This window comes from Mycetomoellerius zeteki, unplaced genomic scaffold (genome assembly GCF_001594055.1).
Source record: "Mycetomoellerius zeteki isolate Tzet28-1 unplaced genomic scaffold, Tzet1.0 scaffold48, whole genome shotgun sequence".
Lineage (NCBI taxonomy): Eukaryota > Metazoa > Arthropoda > Insecta > Hymenoptera > Formicidae > Mycetomoellerius > Mycetomoellerius zeteki.
Genome location: NW_017257479.1, coordinates 299,108 through 315,274, shown reverse-complemented (window position 1 = coordinate 315,274; position 16,167 = coordinate 299,108). Strand labels below are relative to the sequence as shown.

Here is a 16,167-nt window from a genome sequence, read left to right as displayed (position 1 = left end):
AAAACAAATTCTATGAATCCGAGAAGAAAATTCTTACGGTGTTCTTTTGCAAATTGCGTAATTAAAATAATAGTGATTGTATTATTGATAATATTATGTCATTTTAAATGTTTATAGTTTCATAAATTAGTTTTCTTTACAGAATAGGATATATCTTTATTTATAGAATAAGAATGTTGGCATTATTGCCTACTGTGTCAGTTTTGGAGCCCATTTTGTCAGACGCTCATTTTTGCATAACTTACGAAAAACTTAATTATTGCAAAATTGCAAACAGTATTATAAAAACTGCTTATACTATCTGATAGAAGACACTTTTTAGTTTGTATTTATGTTTTTGAAGTTGTATTTTTATCTTTTCTTTAAAAAATATTGTCTAAAAACAAAGTGGTATGTCGGTATCGGTGACCTTCTTCTATTGTCAATAAAAATACTTTATGAACACGATGAAATAAATCTGCAATAGAACAGACCGATTTTAATATTTGACTAAACCGTTCTATAAAGTAACAAGAACTCAATAAATTGTTGATAGTAACAATTTTGAGGTGATTTCTACTTTGTTTTCGAGTGAAGTAGATTTAATAATTTATTTAATAAGACAATTCATTAAATTTATTTGATCCCGTTAAAATAATTTAATTAATCATTAAAAAACTTTCTACTCCACACTCTGAAAAAAATGTTTATCGTCACGATGTGGCAAGAAGTGCATGAAAATGGTTAATGGTTTGACCATTTGACCATCCTCGCTTTATACAGGTGATGTCAAATCTCACTTACGAGTACACACGCCATCTATTGATAGCTCCACAAAACGCTCTCTCGCTCTAAATCAAAGTGAAGTACCGTCAATAATTTATTCCTACTACATTTAAGTCCTGTTACTTTTACATATATTCATGTTCATTTACCACCAATAATGATTTGATCAACTTTGTAAATATGTTTATGACAGTAAATACCGCCTCATCATTGAATTACGTAAATAATTAGTTCAATATATTTTTTTCTATGATTGATTTGATCTCCATGTAGATGCAGATTTATTATTATTACGTAGTTAAATCACCCTTATAGTAGCTGAATGAATATCTAACATTAATACACTTAACCATATTTCAGATCGGTTAATCATATACTTTGACTAAATTTTTGAGTACATTTTACTACGTAAAGTTATTCGTTTAATTAGTGAAGTTATTCAACTAATTAGGTCTTTATTCTTTTTGACTTAATTATACTTCACTTAACTCAAATCGCGCAACCCTCAGATTTAGTTGTACTCCACTCTGAGTATTTTTTATAGTGCAGCCTTGATAATCCCCTTTGTTCGTACACATTATGTATTATAATATATTCTTAAATATTATATTACAGTACATTATAGCAACAATATTTTTTACAGTAATAATATTCAAGTTAGAACTTCCTAACTTCAGTTAAATAGAACTTATTTGCCAATCAAATTTAGTTTTTAATTAGAATTCGACACTTTAGTATGAGATTCTAGAAGAATATAATTTCCTGTGTAAAAAAAAATTAATATTTAAATAAGAAAATAAAATTTAAATTAAAATTGGAAATTTTATTTTCTTATTTAGATATTAATTTTTTTTAATGGCAAAGAGGGGGGGAAATAGAAATATATTCTTATCTCATGCTAAAATATTGAAAATTAACTAAAAATTAAAAGTTCGTTGCATCGATTTCACTCAACGCTGTCAAGCTACAATCAAATATGTTGAAGATAAATAATTTTTTAATTTCCACACGCAATCATTATATCGCACAAACAATAATTATAGTATAAACTAGCAACTTTCCTTTCTCCCATAATTGATTCCCATAAAAAAATCTTGGCAAGAAAAAAAATCAAGAAAAATAATACTTATAAATTATTCTTTTTGCACGCATTCTGCATTTTACCAATTTGTTAAATAATAAAAGATTATTTTAAAAAATTGAGGAAATTTTCTTTTTCTCTCTGATATATATATATATATATATATATATAGAGGAAGAGAAAAGATAAACTCAGCAAAAATTAAAAAAAAAACAAGCCATGCATTAATATTTATTAACATTTTAAAACTAATTTATTTATTTATTTTTTTGTATTATCCAATTTACAATGATTTATATGTTTTTGTCCACATAAAAAAAATTCGTAAACATTATGTAAACAACCAGTAGAAAACGTATAGACGTAATTTTGAAGTATGCAACTTTTTTTTTATTAATTAATTAATATTAATTATTGCTGCACAGGACACACGAAGTACCGCGGTTGGTGCGAAATGACGGCAGGGGCGGAGGGGGGTGATTACCGAGGGGGGTCGTGTTGATTGGTCGAGCGAGCCAGCGGGTTCGGCGGAGGACCGTGAGGGCGCGCTCGCGTGCGTTAACACGCACTCGTGCGGGAGCCAGCGACCGAGGGCGACGACCGCCGAGAGGTGCCTGCGAAGTAACGCGATGTCGCCGTGCCGTCCTTAGATTCCGCGTCTTGTGTGCCCCTCGCGCGCGGTCCCTTGCCACTATCCCGTGTGTTTTCCGTCCCCGCGAGACGCCTGACGACGACACGTCCTGCCGTCGTCGTACCCCGTCGTCGAGTGCGTGCCGCGAATCATCGCGCGTGAATGCGTGTGTTCGTTGGTGTGCTTATCGGTGTGGTGTGCGCCGTGTCGAAGAAGTGCCAAGCCAGATCACGGTGGATCATCCGTCTGTACCGAGCGAGGGGGAGAGGGATATGCGTATATAGGTAAATATATCAGAATGCGTGCAAGAGAGTGAAAGAGAGAGAGAGAGAAAGAGAGAGTGCATGTGCACGAAAGAGAGGGTGGGACGGAGAGAAAGGATGGAAAAGAAACAAGACGTGTGTCCGCGTTGCAGCTCACGGCGAATCGCCGCGAACACGGGCGAGTTGACACCTCCGCGAGAGCATGGATCCGCGGCTGCACCGCCAGTCGTCTCCGAGTCGCCTAGAAGCCGCGTTGTCGTCCCGGCGTCGTCAGTAAACACCGACGGATATACAGAGTGAGTCATTGCTCTTTTGCTTTCGTCTGTTCGCTCTTCGCTGTTGCTTTCTTCCCTTCTTCGCTGCTTCCGTCCTCTCCGTTTCTCTTTCGCTCTCCTCTTTCGTTCCCTCCTCCCTCCCTTCTCTCTCTCTCTCTCTCTCTCTCGTGCCCGTTTGCCGCTTCTCGATTTGTGTGTGACTTGCCGCTCGCAATTTCTCTCGGTGCGATACCTGACCCTGACCTCCGCGTAACAACCGAGAAAGCATTCGAGGCACATTTTCGTTCCTTCCGAAAAAGGACCCGCACGTTTTGCGTGTCGGAATCATTCTTACTTTGACGTTTTGTCCGGTGTAGTTCCGACGAATTTTAGTTCCTGGAAGGGGGGGGGGAGAGTGAACGAGAGGGAGATTTGCACTTTGAATTTTGGCGTTTGAACTTTGTTTACGTTTCTTTGAGATTCCAAAGGGTGTTACCTGAATTTTTTTTAACCCCGAGGTTTATTGTGGTGCAAATTTCTAGCAGACGTTCTCGCATCTGGAAACCGTGTTGGCTCTCTTCTCTTATCGTCTTTCCCTCTTTCTGTCATCCTTCCCTTAACGTCGTCTTCTTGCTTTCTCGCTTATGCGCGATTTCATACAGCGACATTTTCTTCGTGTGAAAAGCTTTAGTTAGAACTGTCAGATGTTTAAAAGGTTCATGGAGAATATCCGGCAATATTGAAAATGTTTTAAAACGTGATACGATAATTAAAATACATGAAGAATGAGCATGTTACATGGAAAAAAAATGATGTTGCAGTATTAACTAACAGCAATTTAATTAAAAATAATCATGATGTTAGTTCAGTGATATTTTAATTTAATGAAATAAATATATAACATTTTATTAAAACACGAAGATGTATTTGTTTTATTAATACTATCATTAAAAATTAACAAGATTATTTTTAATTAATCTGCTGTCGATTAATATATCTTTTATTTTTAGTAGGAATACAAAAATATTTTGGGAATCTTTTTGTTGACTTTCTCATAAATCCATTAAAATAACTCGCGTTGAAAATATCATTATTTTATCGCTCTTCGCCATGTTTCTTAAAGTGCATATTCTACTTTCGATAAATTAAATTATCAATCAAGAAAACATCGACTGCATTTAGCAGCGGAAAAAGCAATTTTGCAACTGTTATGAAATTCAATTTCAATCATATTAAAGTATCTTACAATAGTTATAAAGCTGTTTTTTTTTGTTGTAATCTTTGTTTTGTTATTTATAGTTTAGAAATCGTAAAAGAATACAGATAAATATCATTTTATTGCTAAGAAAACTGATAACTTAATTTACTTTTTTCTAACATAAGTAACGACTATCTTTAACGAAGAATAATTTCTTGATAATAATCTTGAAATATACTTATTACACGTTTTAGAAAAACTCATTATGTATTCCAAACAAGAATTTATTTTCTTTTTAAGAATATTATAAAATCGATCGAAGAAGACTTTATATAATAAGCAAGTTTATTTTAACGTAATAATCTTGATTGAAATATTAAACTTCTAAGAGTTAGAATATATTTTGAATAAATTCGATGCCTTTGATAAACTTATGATTACGGGAACTTTTGGAATACTAGAAAACTATTACTTGCGTACAGTATGTACTTTTCTGTACGTTTTGAAAAAAAAGTAGCTGTCGGAATCACAGCCGTATCGTTTAAAAATAACAGGCGCATCGTTACGATTGAACTGAATTCTGAAACGTGATTTTTGTCTCGAGCTCAAAAATTAAATGTATTATCATCTCGAACGGAATGTTGATGTTGTCCTTGAAAACTTAGTGCATTAAAAGTGGGCTACCAAGTTCGCAAACGCATACGAGCCGAGTGAACGCGTATCGGCGATGCGGATGCAACCGTGCGTTTTCTGCGGTCGGTGCTTTCGTTTCGACTGGTCGCGGTGCTTTTTCTTCGGCCCGGTCCTTGCTCGTGCCGACACTGTCGGTCTGTCAATGGCCTCCTACTCGTACCTCGTATACCGGGTGTACCTTTAGTCACGATCGCCGAAGTTGAAAGAGAACTTTTCGGCTCGGAACAGAACTGTGTGTGTGTGTGTGTGTATCCGACCGGGCTGTGTTGGCGTAACTTAAAGAGCAGCGTAACGAAGAGTCGGATATTTAACGTGCCATTGACATTTTGAGATCCGACCGTTTGAGGCTTTGATCTATGCCGACTCTATCGGACTCTCACCCCTACGCTTCTTACCTTACAAATCTTTAAAGCGTATACTCCATATCGTTGTCCTCTAACGGACAGTGCACTCGTATTTCCGGAAGCATGCAAGAAACACGCGTTGACATTTACGCGAAGAAAGCGCGGCGCGGCTACGCGACAAAAGCGACGTTGACGTTGACGTCGACGTCGTGCTGCGCCGAGGGCACAAGGCAAGGATAATGATATTACGGCTTAAAGAGACGGCTTAACCTAACCGTTAGTTTATTGGCGTGAAGGAGTCGCGGAGCGTGTCTACATCAAAGCGGCCGCTTCTGAGCTCCACTTTGCCCTGCCCCCACTCGTCGTCGTCGTCACCGCCGCCGCTGCCGTCGTCGCCGTCATCGTCGTCATCGTCGTCGTCTCCTCCGGCCATCACTACCACCACTGAAGCTTCTCACTCCGCTTCACCAAACCACGGTATGCAAGCGGCACCCTCGACGAAGCACGCTGCCCGTGTAGCTGTGTCTATCTATTAACACCTATTAACATCTGAAACGGGACACGCAACTGGCGCAGCCATCGGTCCAGCGAGATGCGCATCTCGCGACGACTACGATGACGACAACGCGATTTTCGCGATGACACAGTCATTTGTCAAAAGATCATCGGATTTTCAAATGAATTCGAGCGAAAATGTTTGCAATATAATTTACGAATTTAAGTTTACACTTAAGAGGATCTTAAAGTAAAGACTGAATTCTGACGACGTCGATAAACTGATCACTGTGCTTAAAATAGAGTTTAATTAGAATCATTTAATTTGATATTATATTTATTAGGACAATCTCTGTTAATTTACGAGGCTGAAAAGGGTTGGTCACTTATACGGGGACAGTCCGTATATTTGGGCGCTGAAAAGAGGGAAAGTGAAAATGCCGAGTGCAAAAAGTGCAAGCAACGCGAACAGATCTAATGTTTTGCAGAAATGCAAGAATTACTTAATAAATTTGCCTGTCAGAATTACTGCTAGACGTTAAAATAATTTAAAATCAATCAACGGAATTTGTGAGAAACAACGCAAGGATCAGAGTTCAAAATCGAAGACCTCGGAGAATTCTTGGCGCGCGAGGTATTCGGCTTTGTGAAACGCCGCGACGATTACTATTTAGCCGACCCGTTCTCTTCCTATCCTTTTATTTACTCTCGCGGTGGAATAGCCGGCTGGTAATAGATAACACGGGGAAATCTGCCGTGGTGGATCACGCGACCGGAAGAGACACGTGGCCACCCTCTGTGAAGGCGCCGGGGTGGGCAGGGAGAAGGGAGAGGAACAGCACGCACGACGGTGCACGGTTTGGGAATCCCCCGGAGCACAACACCGCTGAAGCGTCGTCAAAGTAGCTGCTAGGGTCTCTCATCCTCCTCCTCATCCTCCTCCACCGGTCGTGCTGTTTGATACCACGTGCTCCGCTCGTCGAAATAAAAAGCGACCGACATCGACAAAGCAGGGAGGGGGAGGAAGAGAATTCCTCCCCATTTCGATATCAAAGACTCCAGCGAGAACCGCTAAAACGATGCTCTTTGACATTACAAAGCTTTCGGTATCCCTCCTACCCCTCTTAACCTTTCTCTTTGCCCGCGATGTCGCCCACGCTCTTTCTCTCCACTTTTCTGAAGTCCGTTTCTTGTTTGCCGCAAACGCGCCCGACCGCCAAAGAAAGTGACTTACGTCGTATATACACTCGGTGCCGTCAATGTCGTCGTCGTCTATAGGCAATATTTTCTCACTGAAATCGCACCGTGGGTAAAAGGAGAATCTCTTTAAAGTGTCGCGGCTCTTCGACCTCATGAGATACCGCCTTTCCTTTAATCCACTCTCACGCACGAATGCGTGTATGTGTAACGTTTCTTTTTAGCCGTAAGTGACAAAGACGTCGCCGCCTCAATTGAAGATTTTCAGAGAAATCTGTTCTTCCGTCTACAAATATGTAAAATTCCTGCTATATTTCCTGAGAGAAATTATTTTTATTATCTTAACCTTTCTGTTCATGCACAGAAAGAAAAAATTTGTTATAAACTTAAAAGGGGTTACAAAATTTAATCGTCAAATTTTTACTGCTTGTAGCAAACAAATTTGTATATTTGACAAATATTTTGAATTTGTTACAAATAATTTTTATAGCGAGTACAAAAAAGGATAAATATTTGTTACACCTGCAAATAATTTGCGATCCCTATATGTGCAAATAAATTTGCCGTTACGGCATACGATTAGCGTTTATAGCAAATTTTTTCTCTCTGTGTGTGCACTGAAAAAATCTATATTAATAAATATTTATTTGAATAATTATAATAAATATTTACTAAACGTAAACATATATTTATTTGATACAAAAACCATTAATTTTATTTAACTATATCATTTTTTTATTGAGTAATTATTTTTTTTATTGAGTAATTATTTATTTACTATAAGTGTTTACTATTCAAAAAAATATTAAAATGTATTAAAATTTAACAAATTTTTTTCAGTGGAGTATCGAATTTTAAACAATAAAAATTTTTCTATCTTTGTGCGAATTTCATGACGTCTCGAAAACTCCACCTTTCGAACAGTAAAGAACAGTTTTGCACAGATTTTATCTTGTTTTCACTTTAACATTTTTAGTGGCTTGTGAAAAATGATAAAAAATGAAAAATTATTTAAATCATATTTAAAATTATATATTTAAACATAGCCTTTTTGCATTGAAATTTCTTTTCTAGATTCATTTTCATTTAAGAGTGTAACTACCTATTTTTATAAATATGTTAATATTTAAACTTTAAATAAACTACATATACATATGAAAATTGTGTAATACATTTTTAACATTAAAAAATTATATAATCGCAGAAGGATTAATGACGTTAACTATTGCGGTATATGATGATTATCGCATTGCTTCTAACGTAAACCGGAAGTATCGGCTGCTCTTGGCGACCGGAAGTATCGAATGCTCTCTCTGACGTGATATCATCAGTTTCGTTTGCAATAATTGCCACTGTATCGCCGGCGAGTTCTCTCTATTGTTCTCCACTGTTTGTCCGTTTCTCCTCGGTTCCTCCCCCTCCAGGTTTCTCGTGCCACTTCAGCTTCCTCAGTGTGTCGCTTCATCGCCGTCTGTCGTTCCGACCGCTTTGATTCGCGTATCTATCGCAAAGCTAACCGCCGAGCGACGCTAATCGCCCGGTGAATTCGAAGTGTGCTCATTCGAGTGCTCTCGCTTTCGGACGAACAGGCGCTGTGCTCCTTCTTTCGAAAGTGCCGCGTCGACGAGGGGACACCGATAAAGGCACAATGAGACACAGGGTGTCCCGCAGCTTTGAAAGGATACCTCGACGTCGGCTATCCGACTAATTCGTTCTGAGCAGAAATACGTAGTTCTTTTGTTAAATTTTGCAATCCTGCTGATTTTAGAGAAAAAAAACAAATTACCACCTGTCTGGAAAGTCTTTATGTTTTTCGAAGCGGAAAAAATTTCTTAGAAATCATTTCACTTTCATGTCATTCTGAGAATCTTCATGAAATTATTCATAATAATCATAATGCAATTATTCACAATTTGGACATTTGGAAGTGACAGAAGATGATGACGTATCACTTGAGAAACGTATGGAAACTCAACTTCGTCTCAAGCGTTGCCAATAATTGAATATGTCGCTGAACGTGTTACTGAAGTCTAATGCTATTACTGGCGGATATTATTATCTTTACCTTGTATAGTAGTTGTATCGTCTTCTGTATACTTCTGCTAATTTACGTACTTCTATATCGTACGTAAATTATGTAAGTACGTAAATTAGCAGATCTGCAATTGTATTAACTTAGAGGCTTATTCTGTAACTCTTAATGACTGACGATATCATTACATTGACTGCCATTGCGCAGATTTTGTATACAGTAAAAAAGCTGCGCAATGACAATTAACGACATCGTTAGAGTCGTTAAGAGTTACAGAATAGGCCCCTTAATTAAAAAATCTTCGAGAATAAAAGCCTAAATATAAAAAAAAGTTTTAGGGCGGAAGCACAGATTCGTGCATAATGCATAAAGCATAAGTTCGGATTTACAATAGGTATTTTAAGCTTTAAATCATAAAAAATTAACCAATTACAGTCGAATGCGAGGAAAATAATTGACTATGATTTGGCCAATTCTTATGGCTTAAGGGGATTCTAAAGTAATCTGTATTACCAACTAAATCATATAATTTTTGTATAACATACTTTTTTCTCTTTCACAGATTCGAAAATCTTTTTCCAGGATTAAAGTATACGCATTAATACGTGTCTGTGAGGTGGAGTTTATGCCGAGAACGAGTAAAAATTTCGAAATTGATATATTTTTTGCTTGCCATTTCTTAGTGTAACATGGCGTCTCAAACTGTCAAGTTATGATAACATTTGTTTGATACGAAAGTTTTGCAACCTGTACTTACGAAATAGTAATCCACAGACACGTAGTTTGCACGAACAAATAACGTCGAGTTCTTAGAATTAAACTTAGACGCTTTATCGCGACCAATTTGTTATATGAAAATTGACACGAATGCGCGACTGAATGTATCATAGGTTGCGCGAGATATTCGTATGGTAGTATATAAAGACACGTCGATGCGCTGGAAAAACAGCGACCTCTGCACTGAGAAAAAAAATTTGTTCAACTAACTAAACACATTTAGTTGTTTGCAGATTTGGTTAATTCAACAAATTTTATTTAATTGAATTTAACCTTAGTCTGCTTAACAAGCTGTTCAACAGACTACGGTTAAATTCAATTAAATAAAATTTGTTGAATTAACCAAATCTGCAAACAACTAAATGTGTTTAGTTAGTTGAACAAATTTTTTTTCTCAGTGTGGTGATTTCGTCGGAGTTCGCGGGCTTCCCTTTAGGATTCCTTTAAGGCTTAAAAACCTATTGTAGATCCTGGATTAATGCGTAAAGCTTTACTAAAGTATAACAAAGCAAAGCAATCAATCAGTCTTTTATTTTATGAAAAGGAAGAAATTTGATTAATTCATTTTTTTAAGCAAGACTGTATTCTTATCTTTAGTCATAAAATCGTAAGCACGTCAATCGATCATGATCGAGCATCGAGGGGGTAACCACTAGGTGAAATATTGTCCCACAGATTACATGATTTCATATGATTTTATCTGATTACAAATAATTTTTTCCACTACATATGAAGTAATTTGGTAAAATATACGATTTTATTTAATATTATACAATGGTTTCTCGTGGTTTTATATGTAATTGTCGAATTATGCATAGAGATTTCATATAAATTTTATAATGATTTACGAGGACTGTCCCACGATTACATTAAGTGATTACCCCCTCGTCGAGCATCCTAAAACATAAGCCTAATATTTCATGTATCGTACGACATAAAGTTTTTTTCAAGTTTCTTGATTGATTGCAGGACAGAAAAATCTGGGAACATCTGTTCTGTAGTCAATCAATAGATTCTTGAAAAGTTTTGTCGTATAATATATGAAATATTAGGCTTACAATTACATTGCTTTTGATTGTGATTGGTCAATTTGCTTACAACTTTTTCAGTTACGACTAAATGTTTTTTACGTGGCCTTGAAGATCAACAGATAATATTTTATATTGGTATATAATATTGGTTCGATTGCATTGCAATAAATATAGATACGTACTTGTTCGCATGGCATAAGCGTGTTCTCGACGATGAAACGCAAAATGCGGTACGTAAATTTTTCAACCACGATACCGGAAGCAACGGTCGATGGAGACTATTGCCTTCTTATTCGGCTGGCTGAATCTTTTAACGTCGGTAAGAGGCAAATCTCGTCCCGCTTAATCCCGTGTAAAAGTTTCGGTGCAGGATTTCACCGGTGATCTGCTCTCGGTCCTCTCTTTCTCTCGAACAGTCGGTCGAAATCGATCAAACGGCAAAACTCGGAAAGAGCTATGCATTTTTCATCCGACGTAAAAGAAAAAGCTCGTAAAACCCAGCGAGATCTCCGGCGTAATCCGCAGTGCCGTTCTACATTTCCCTGTCTCGGCACAGCGAGATCTTAAACTACAGTTTTGTAACGATTTCTTACCGTTCCTCTTTTTAATCCCACTGTGCAACGTAAACGTTTATGGTTTTCAGAGTTTAACCGTGGAATTGTTAGAAAAGGAAGAATTGTAAGAATATCGCTTGCATCACGGCTTGATATAACTTTCGATCCAAGTTCAGAGCACGAATTCATCCCGCGTCTCTCTCTCAGCCGAAGAGGAGAGGAGCTCGCTCGAGCAAGTCTCGCGATATTCTCCTGTCGTCCCCCGGGCTCCCTCGGCCACGACGGCGATCCCGTTAACGAACGACGCCATTAAGGGCGCATTAACATATAATTTTCCGTGAGAAATTATAGGCGACTCAACGCCGGGTTGCTTTGCACGGTGTTTATTACGCGTGTCCGCCGCATCGCGCGGCGCGAGAGCGAGCGGGCCCAGGACGAGAAAAAGAAGGATAAAGCAAAAGAGAGAAAGAAAGAGCGAACGAGAAAGAGAGAGAAAAGCAGGAGCGCCGCACCGGCGTCCGAAGTCGATTGGCGGTGGCGAAGGAGAGAACGTCGGATCGTGATGTGGCTGCCGCGGGAAGGGGGGGAGGGAGAGGGTGAAGAAGGAGGAGGAGGAGACGCAGAGGTTTTAAATCGCGTGATGTGTTAGTGCATTCATGCGAATCCACATCTTGCGGAGGGGGCAAGAAGGGGGACCAGAAGAGCGCGCGTGTGTGGGATCGCGTGCGGCGGCGAGATCAAACGAACACGCTTTGTCTCTCTCGATCCCGCTTTGACTTTCTCTCTCCTTCCATCTGGTCGATTCTCTCTCTCTCTCTCTCTCTCTCTCTCTCTCCCTCTTCGTCAACATCATCGTCCTCGTCGTCGTGGCTTCTCTTTTCCCTTCTTGGTCGCGCCCGAGCTCTGGCAAACACGCTACCAGTTTCTCACTTTTGCTCGCGAGCGCGTCTTCTCTCTCTCTCTCTCTCTCTCTCTTTCTCCGTCTTTCTCTCCTCTTCGACGACAACGTCGAACCGGCACCGGTTCTCTCTCGTTGCTTTCGTCCTTTGCCTTCTGCCCTCTCCCGTTGCCCGCCGAGGAGCTCCAGGCCGCCGTCGCAGGCGCGATTCCATTATTATCGCCGATAGTTTAATTTCCATTAATTGCCGGGCGCGTGAGTTTCCCATGGATTCTGCAAGATTAAAACGCTAACCCTTTTAAAAAAAACTGATATTATACCTGAGGGAATTTTACTACGCGAGCAAAATTGCTGAATTTTAGGAACGATTCGACTTTGAAAATATCAGCGTAATTTTTCAAGTTAAAAAACTCTGAAAAAATTTAATATGATTTTTAGAAAGTATTTGATAGAATATGCTGCAATGGAAAATATTTTGTTTTCATAATATAACAATATTTTCTGTGTGTAGTTTCCTCGAAAATTTATTTTTAAAGAATTACGTCCTTTTGAAATGTCGAACGCTTTAAATCTTTTATGTTGTATGTTTATTCATTATCTAGTTACGCAGATACAAGTAATTTATTTAAATATAATAATCATACAACATTACATAAAGAGAGCAAAACTAAAATTATGTTTCAATCATGTGAAAGACAGATTTAGTCTGGAACAGGTGAAATTAGCCGCATCGCGAGTTCCGTTTTAAGAAAATTTCGGAGTAATGGAGTCGTGTACCTGACAATCTCTTTAAATTGGTATTTACCGAAGTCGATAAGACTTTGTCGGGCTGCCAGCTGCTGCTTCAGTTGAATCACGCAGCTGGAAAATGCCATTTCAAATACACGATTAAAACTTGATCGAAGGCATCGTGAGTAATTCGATACAAATTGATTATCTTCTTAAAATAAGAATCTGACAAAAATCTCGCATCTTTCCCCAAGTCGAACAGACTATTATAAAAAAAAACATTTTTTAAGAGAATGACGTAGTTCATATAGCTATTTTAAAAGTATTTCGCCGTATATTTGATATATCGAAATCAATAAAATGATACAAAAGGAAAGAAGATTAGACGAAGAGAATCGAATAAAGGGTTTAACTTCATCGTGAAGAGAAATTTTGAAAGCATAAATTTCTCCTTTTTTTTTCTTAGGACACCTCGTGTATATATCATTATCTTTCAAGATCGGGTGTCATCCGGCTTCTTTCGTTGACGATCCGACGTCGGCCCGGTCAAACCGCTGACACCTTTCAAGTCGCCGACTTTCTTCCCCTTACGTTTCTTCACTTTTCCACTCTTCCCTCCCTCCTAACCCTCCGTCAGCCTTCGGTCTTTCGTATGTTTTCTTTGTCCTCTTCCCGACTGTCATGCGAATTTGTCGCTTTATTATCACATCATTGTATGTCTCCAACTGTATATTATTTTTATAAACAAATATTGTTTTATGAACAAATGTTTTTTTTTAGTAAAAAAAACATTTGTTCATAAAACAATATTTGTTCTCTAAAACATGGTTAGTTGATATTTTTAATGTTTTAAATATTTTTTTTATAGTACTGTTTAAAGCATATTTGAAGCGTTAAAAATATATTTAAGAAGAAACACAATGGTTTATTTAAAAAAAAAACATTAGTCTTTATCAACCTTGTAAAATAATCTAATATGTACACAATTTTTTTTGAATTAATTTATTTTGAAAATATAGTACTTGTGGTACAGTATATTTTAAAGATTTTTACCATCCACTTCAGTAAAATTAATCAAACTTATGCCTAAATTCTAAACAGAATCGTAAGGCTCGTAAAATATTTCTGTAAGACTTGTAAGAATTTTTAAGTGCTTATACCTTTATACAATATTTGTACAGACAGCTTCTTACCAGCCATAAAATTTACAAGAAATCGTAGATATTTACGAATAATCGTGCGTCTTACGATACATACGCATAAAATTAGAATACTAGTCATAAGTTCTTATATACAAGTTTTACGAGAATAAGTTACGAGTCTTATGATTCTGCTTAGAATTGACTCATTATTTTATATTTTATTATAGTTTTATTAATGAATGAGAGAAATTTACATAAAATTCTTCGAGATACAATATTGTCCCAGAATTATCATATTTTCAGGGTAAATTCTAAGAAAAAATTGTCTTCATGTATGATCACTATTTATTTTTGAGATTATTACTGGATTAGAAACTAGATTACTTGTTTAGTAATAATAGACTGATAATATAATAGAAAAAAGCGGCTAATAAAGTCGAAAAATCCGAGTTTCCGTTTAAAGATCTTCTTAAGAATTTGCCCTTGTACCTGGACCCTATCACTTTTTTGTACCGCCGCTTCGTCCACCAAGACTTCCCTTTCTCTCTCCTTTGAGAGAGAGAGAGAGAGAGAGAGAGAGTCGAGCAGTGGCAGCAGAGGAGATCGGTCTGCTTGCGAAGGAAGGTGGAGAAGAAGAACAAGTGGGGGGATGCAGCACGATAGAGAAGAAAAAGAGAAGCATGTTGCAAGGGACAGAGCGAGAAGGAGAGACGGAGATAATGCTCGCTCTTTTCCTTGGCTCCTACGGTCACTGTAGTTTCAGTCTCACCGTGTACGTTGCGTAGGACTCAGGTCCTATAGTCCGGTCCTTCGTCAACCTTTCGTTTGCCGGCGAAGTCTTTCGGTTTTTCTCTCCAGATTATTATCATTGTAAATCATCCATCGTGAACATATGTCTATTCTTGAGAAACGTGATCGTTGTTTCCAGTGATTTCAATTAAACATATTTATTTCGTGTGGAGTTCTAGAAGAGATCATGCTAAATATACAGATGTACGCTGATGAATAATTACGTGTGGGTATAAATTATTGTGTCATTATTATCATCATAAATATTTTAAAAATAATTGTGAATGTTCAAAATCAAAGGTGAAGATAATATAGGGAAAAAAGTAAACCTTTAATCGTCCATCGTCGTTTTTATTCGCGAAGAAAACATTCAGATAAGTTGACGATCCAGGTAAACTGTTGCAAAAAATCAATTCCGATTCGAGCTGACTCGACTTAGATGATTACGATTACGCGTAGTTGTCGCGAGATGATTACCGATGATGAAAAATGAGCGTAATTTTAACGCGGAAGTAAAATCGACTCGATGATCGGTTGATTCGTGAAGAAGAAAGAAAAGAGAATGTACGTCCGACTACGGGAGACTTCGATGCCTCTGTCTGGAAAATCTCGGCGCGAGTGATGCTGCAGTCACCTAGGCACGAGATTCGCACGGTATTCGATAGATAACAATCGTTACGATATTACCGCCGAGTCACGCAGCACGATTTACTCCATTAAAAAAAGCGGGAAAACAGCAAAATCTTGCGATGATTCAAGGATGAGAATAATTCCGTGCAATCGTATTCAAAAAAACTTTGAAGCACATATCTTCTTCTGATCCTCTGAATAGTAGAATTTTATTCTCTTCAGCATTTACAAAGTCAAGAAGAGGACTTGGTTTACATTGTTCCTATCGTGGGCATTTTTGGAAAATGCCCACGTGGAATTCGATGAAAGTGCATCGATAAAATTTGAATTTAAAAAGCAAGAGCAAACAGTGAAAGAGTAAAATTTGAATTTAAAAAACAAGTAGGAAAAAAGAGTTTGAGAGAAAATCTTTTGTGTGCATTGTGATAATTTTGTGAATAGCCGCGAGATCATCGAGAATGATAAAGATTTTATCGGACAATTGCTCTCGACGGTATTTCAAAAAGGGCAGGTAGACGAGACGTCACGACTGATAGTCATCGGCCACGCACGACGACGATAATGATGAACGAATCGCATCGCTGAGCCCCCATGAACCGGCGCGGAGTTAAGGTATTAATTGTGGTGAATTACGGGAGACTATTAATTACGGCGCACCAAATGA

General features: G+C 37.7%; 1 protein-coding gene across 1 annotated transcript in view; it reads left to right on the top strand.

Annotated features, from left to right (window-relative positions):
- The first annotated feature begins 2,439 nt into the window (after nt 1-2,439).
- The window catches only part of LOC108727326 (uncharacterized), a 24,306-nt gene continuing 10,578 nt past the window's right edge, over nt 2,440-16,167 (top strand). The window contains exons 1-2 of the mRNA XM_018455417.1: nt 2,440-2,761; nt 2,893-3,036. Coding sequence (XP_018310919.1) covers nt 2,640-2,761; nt 2,893-3,036 — 266 coding nt within the window. The 5' untranslated portion in view covers nt 2,440-2,639. The remainder of the gene's footprint in view (nt 2,762-2,892; nt 3,037-16,167) is intronic.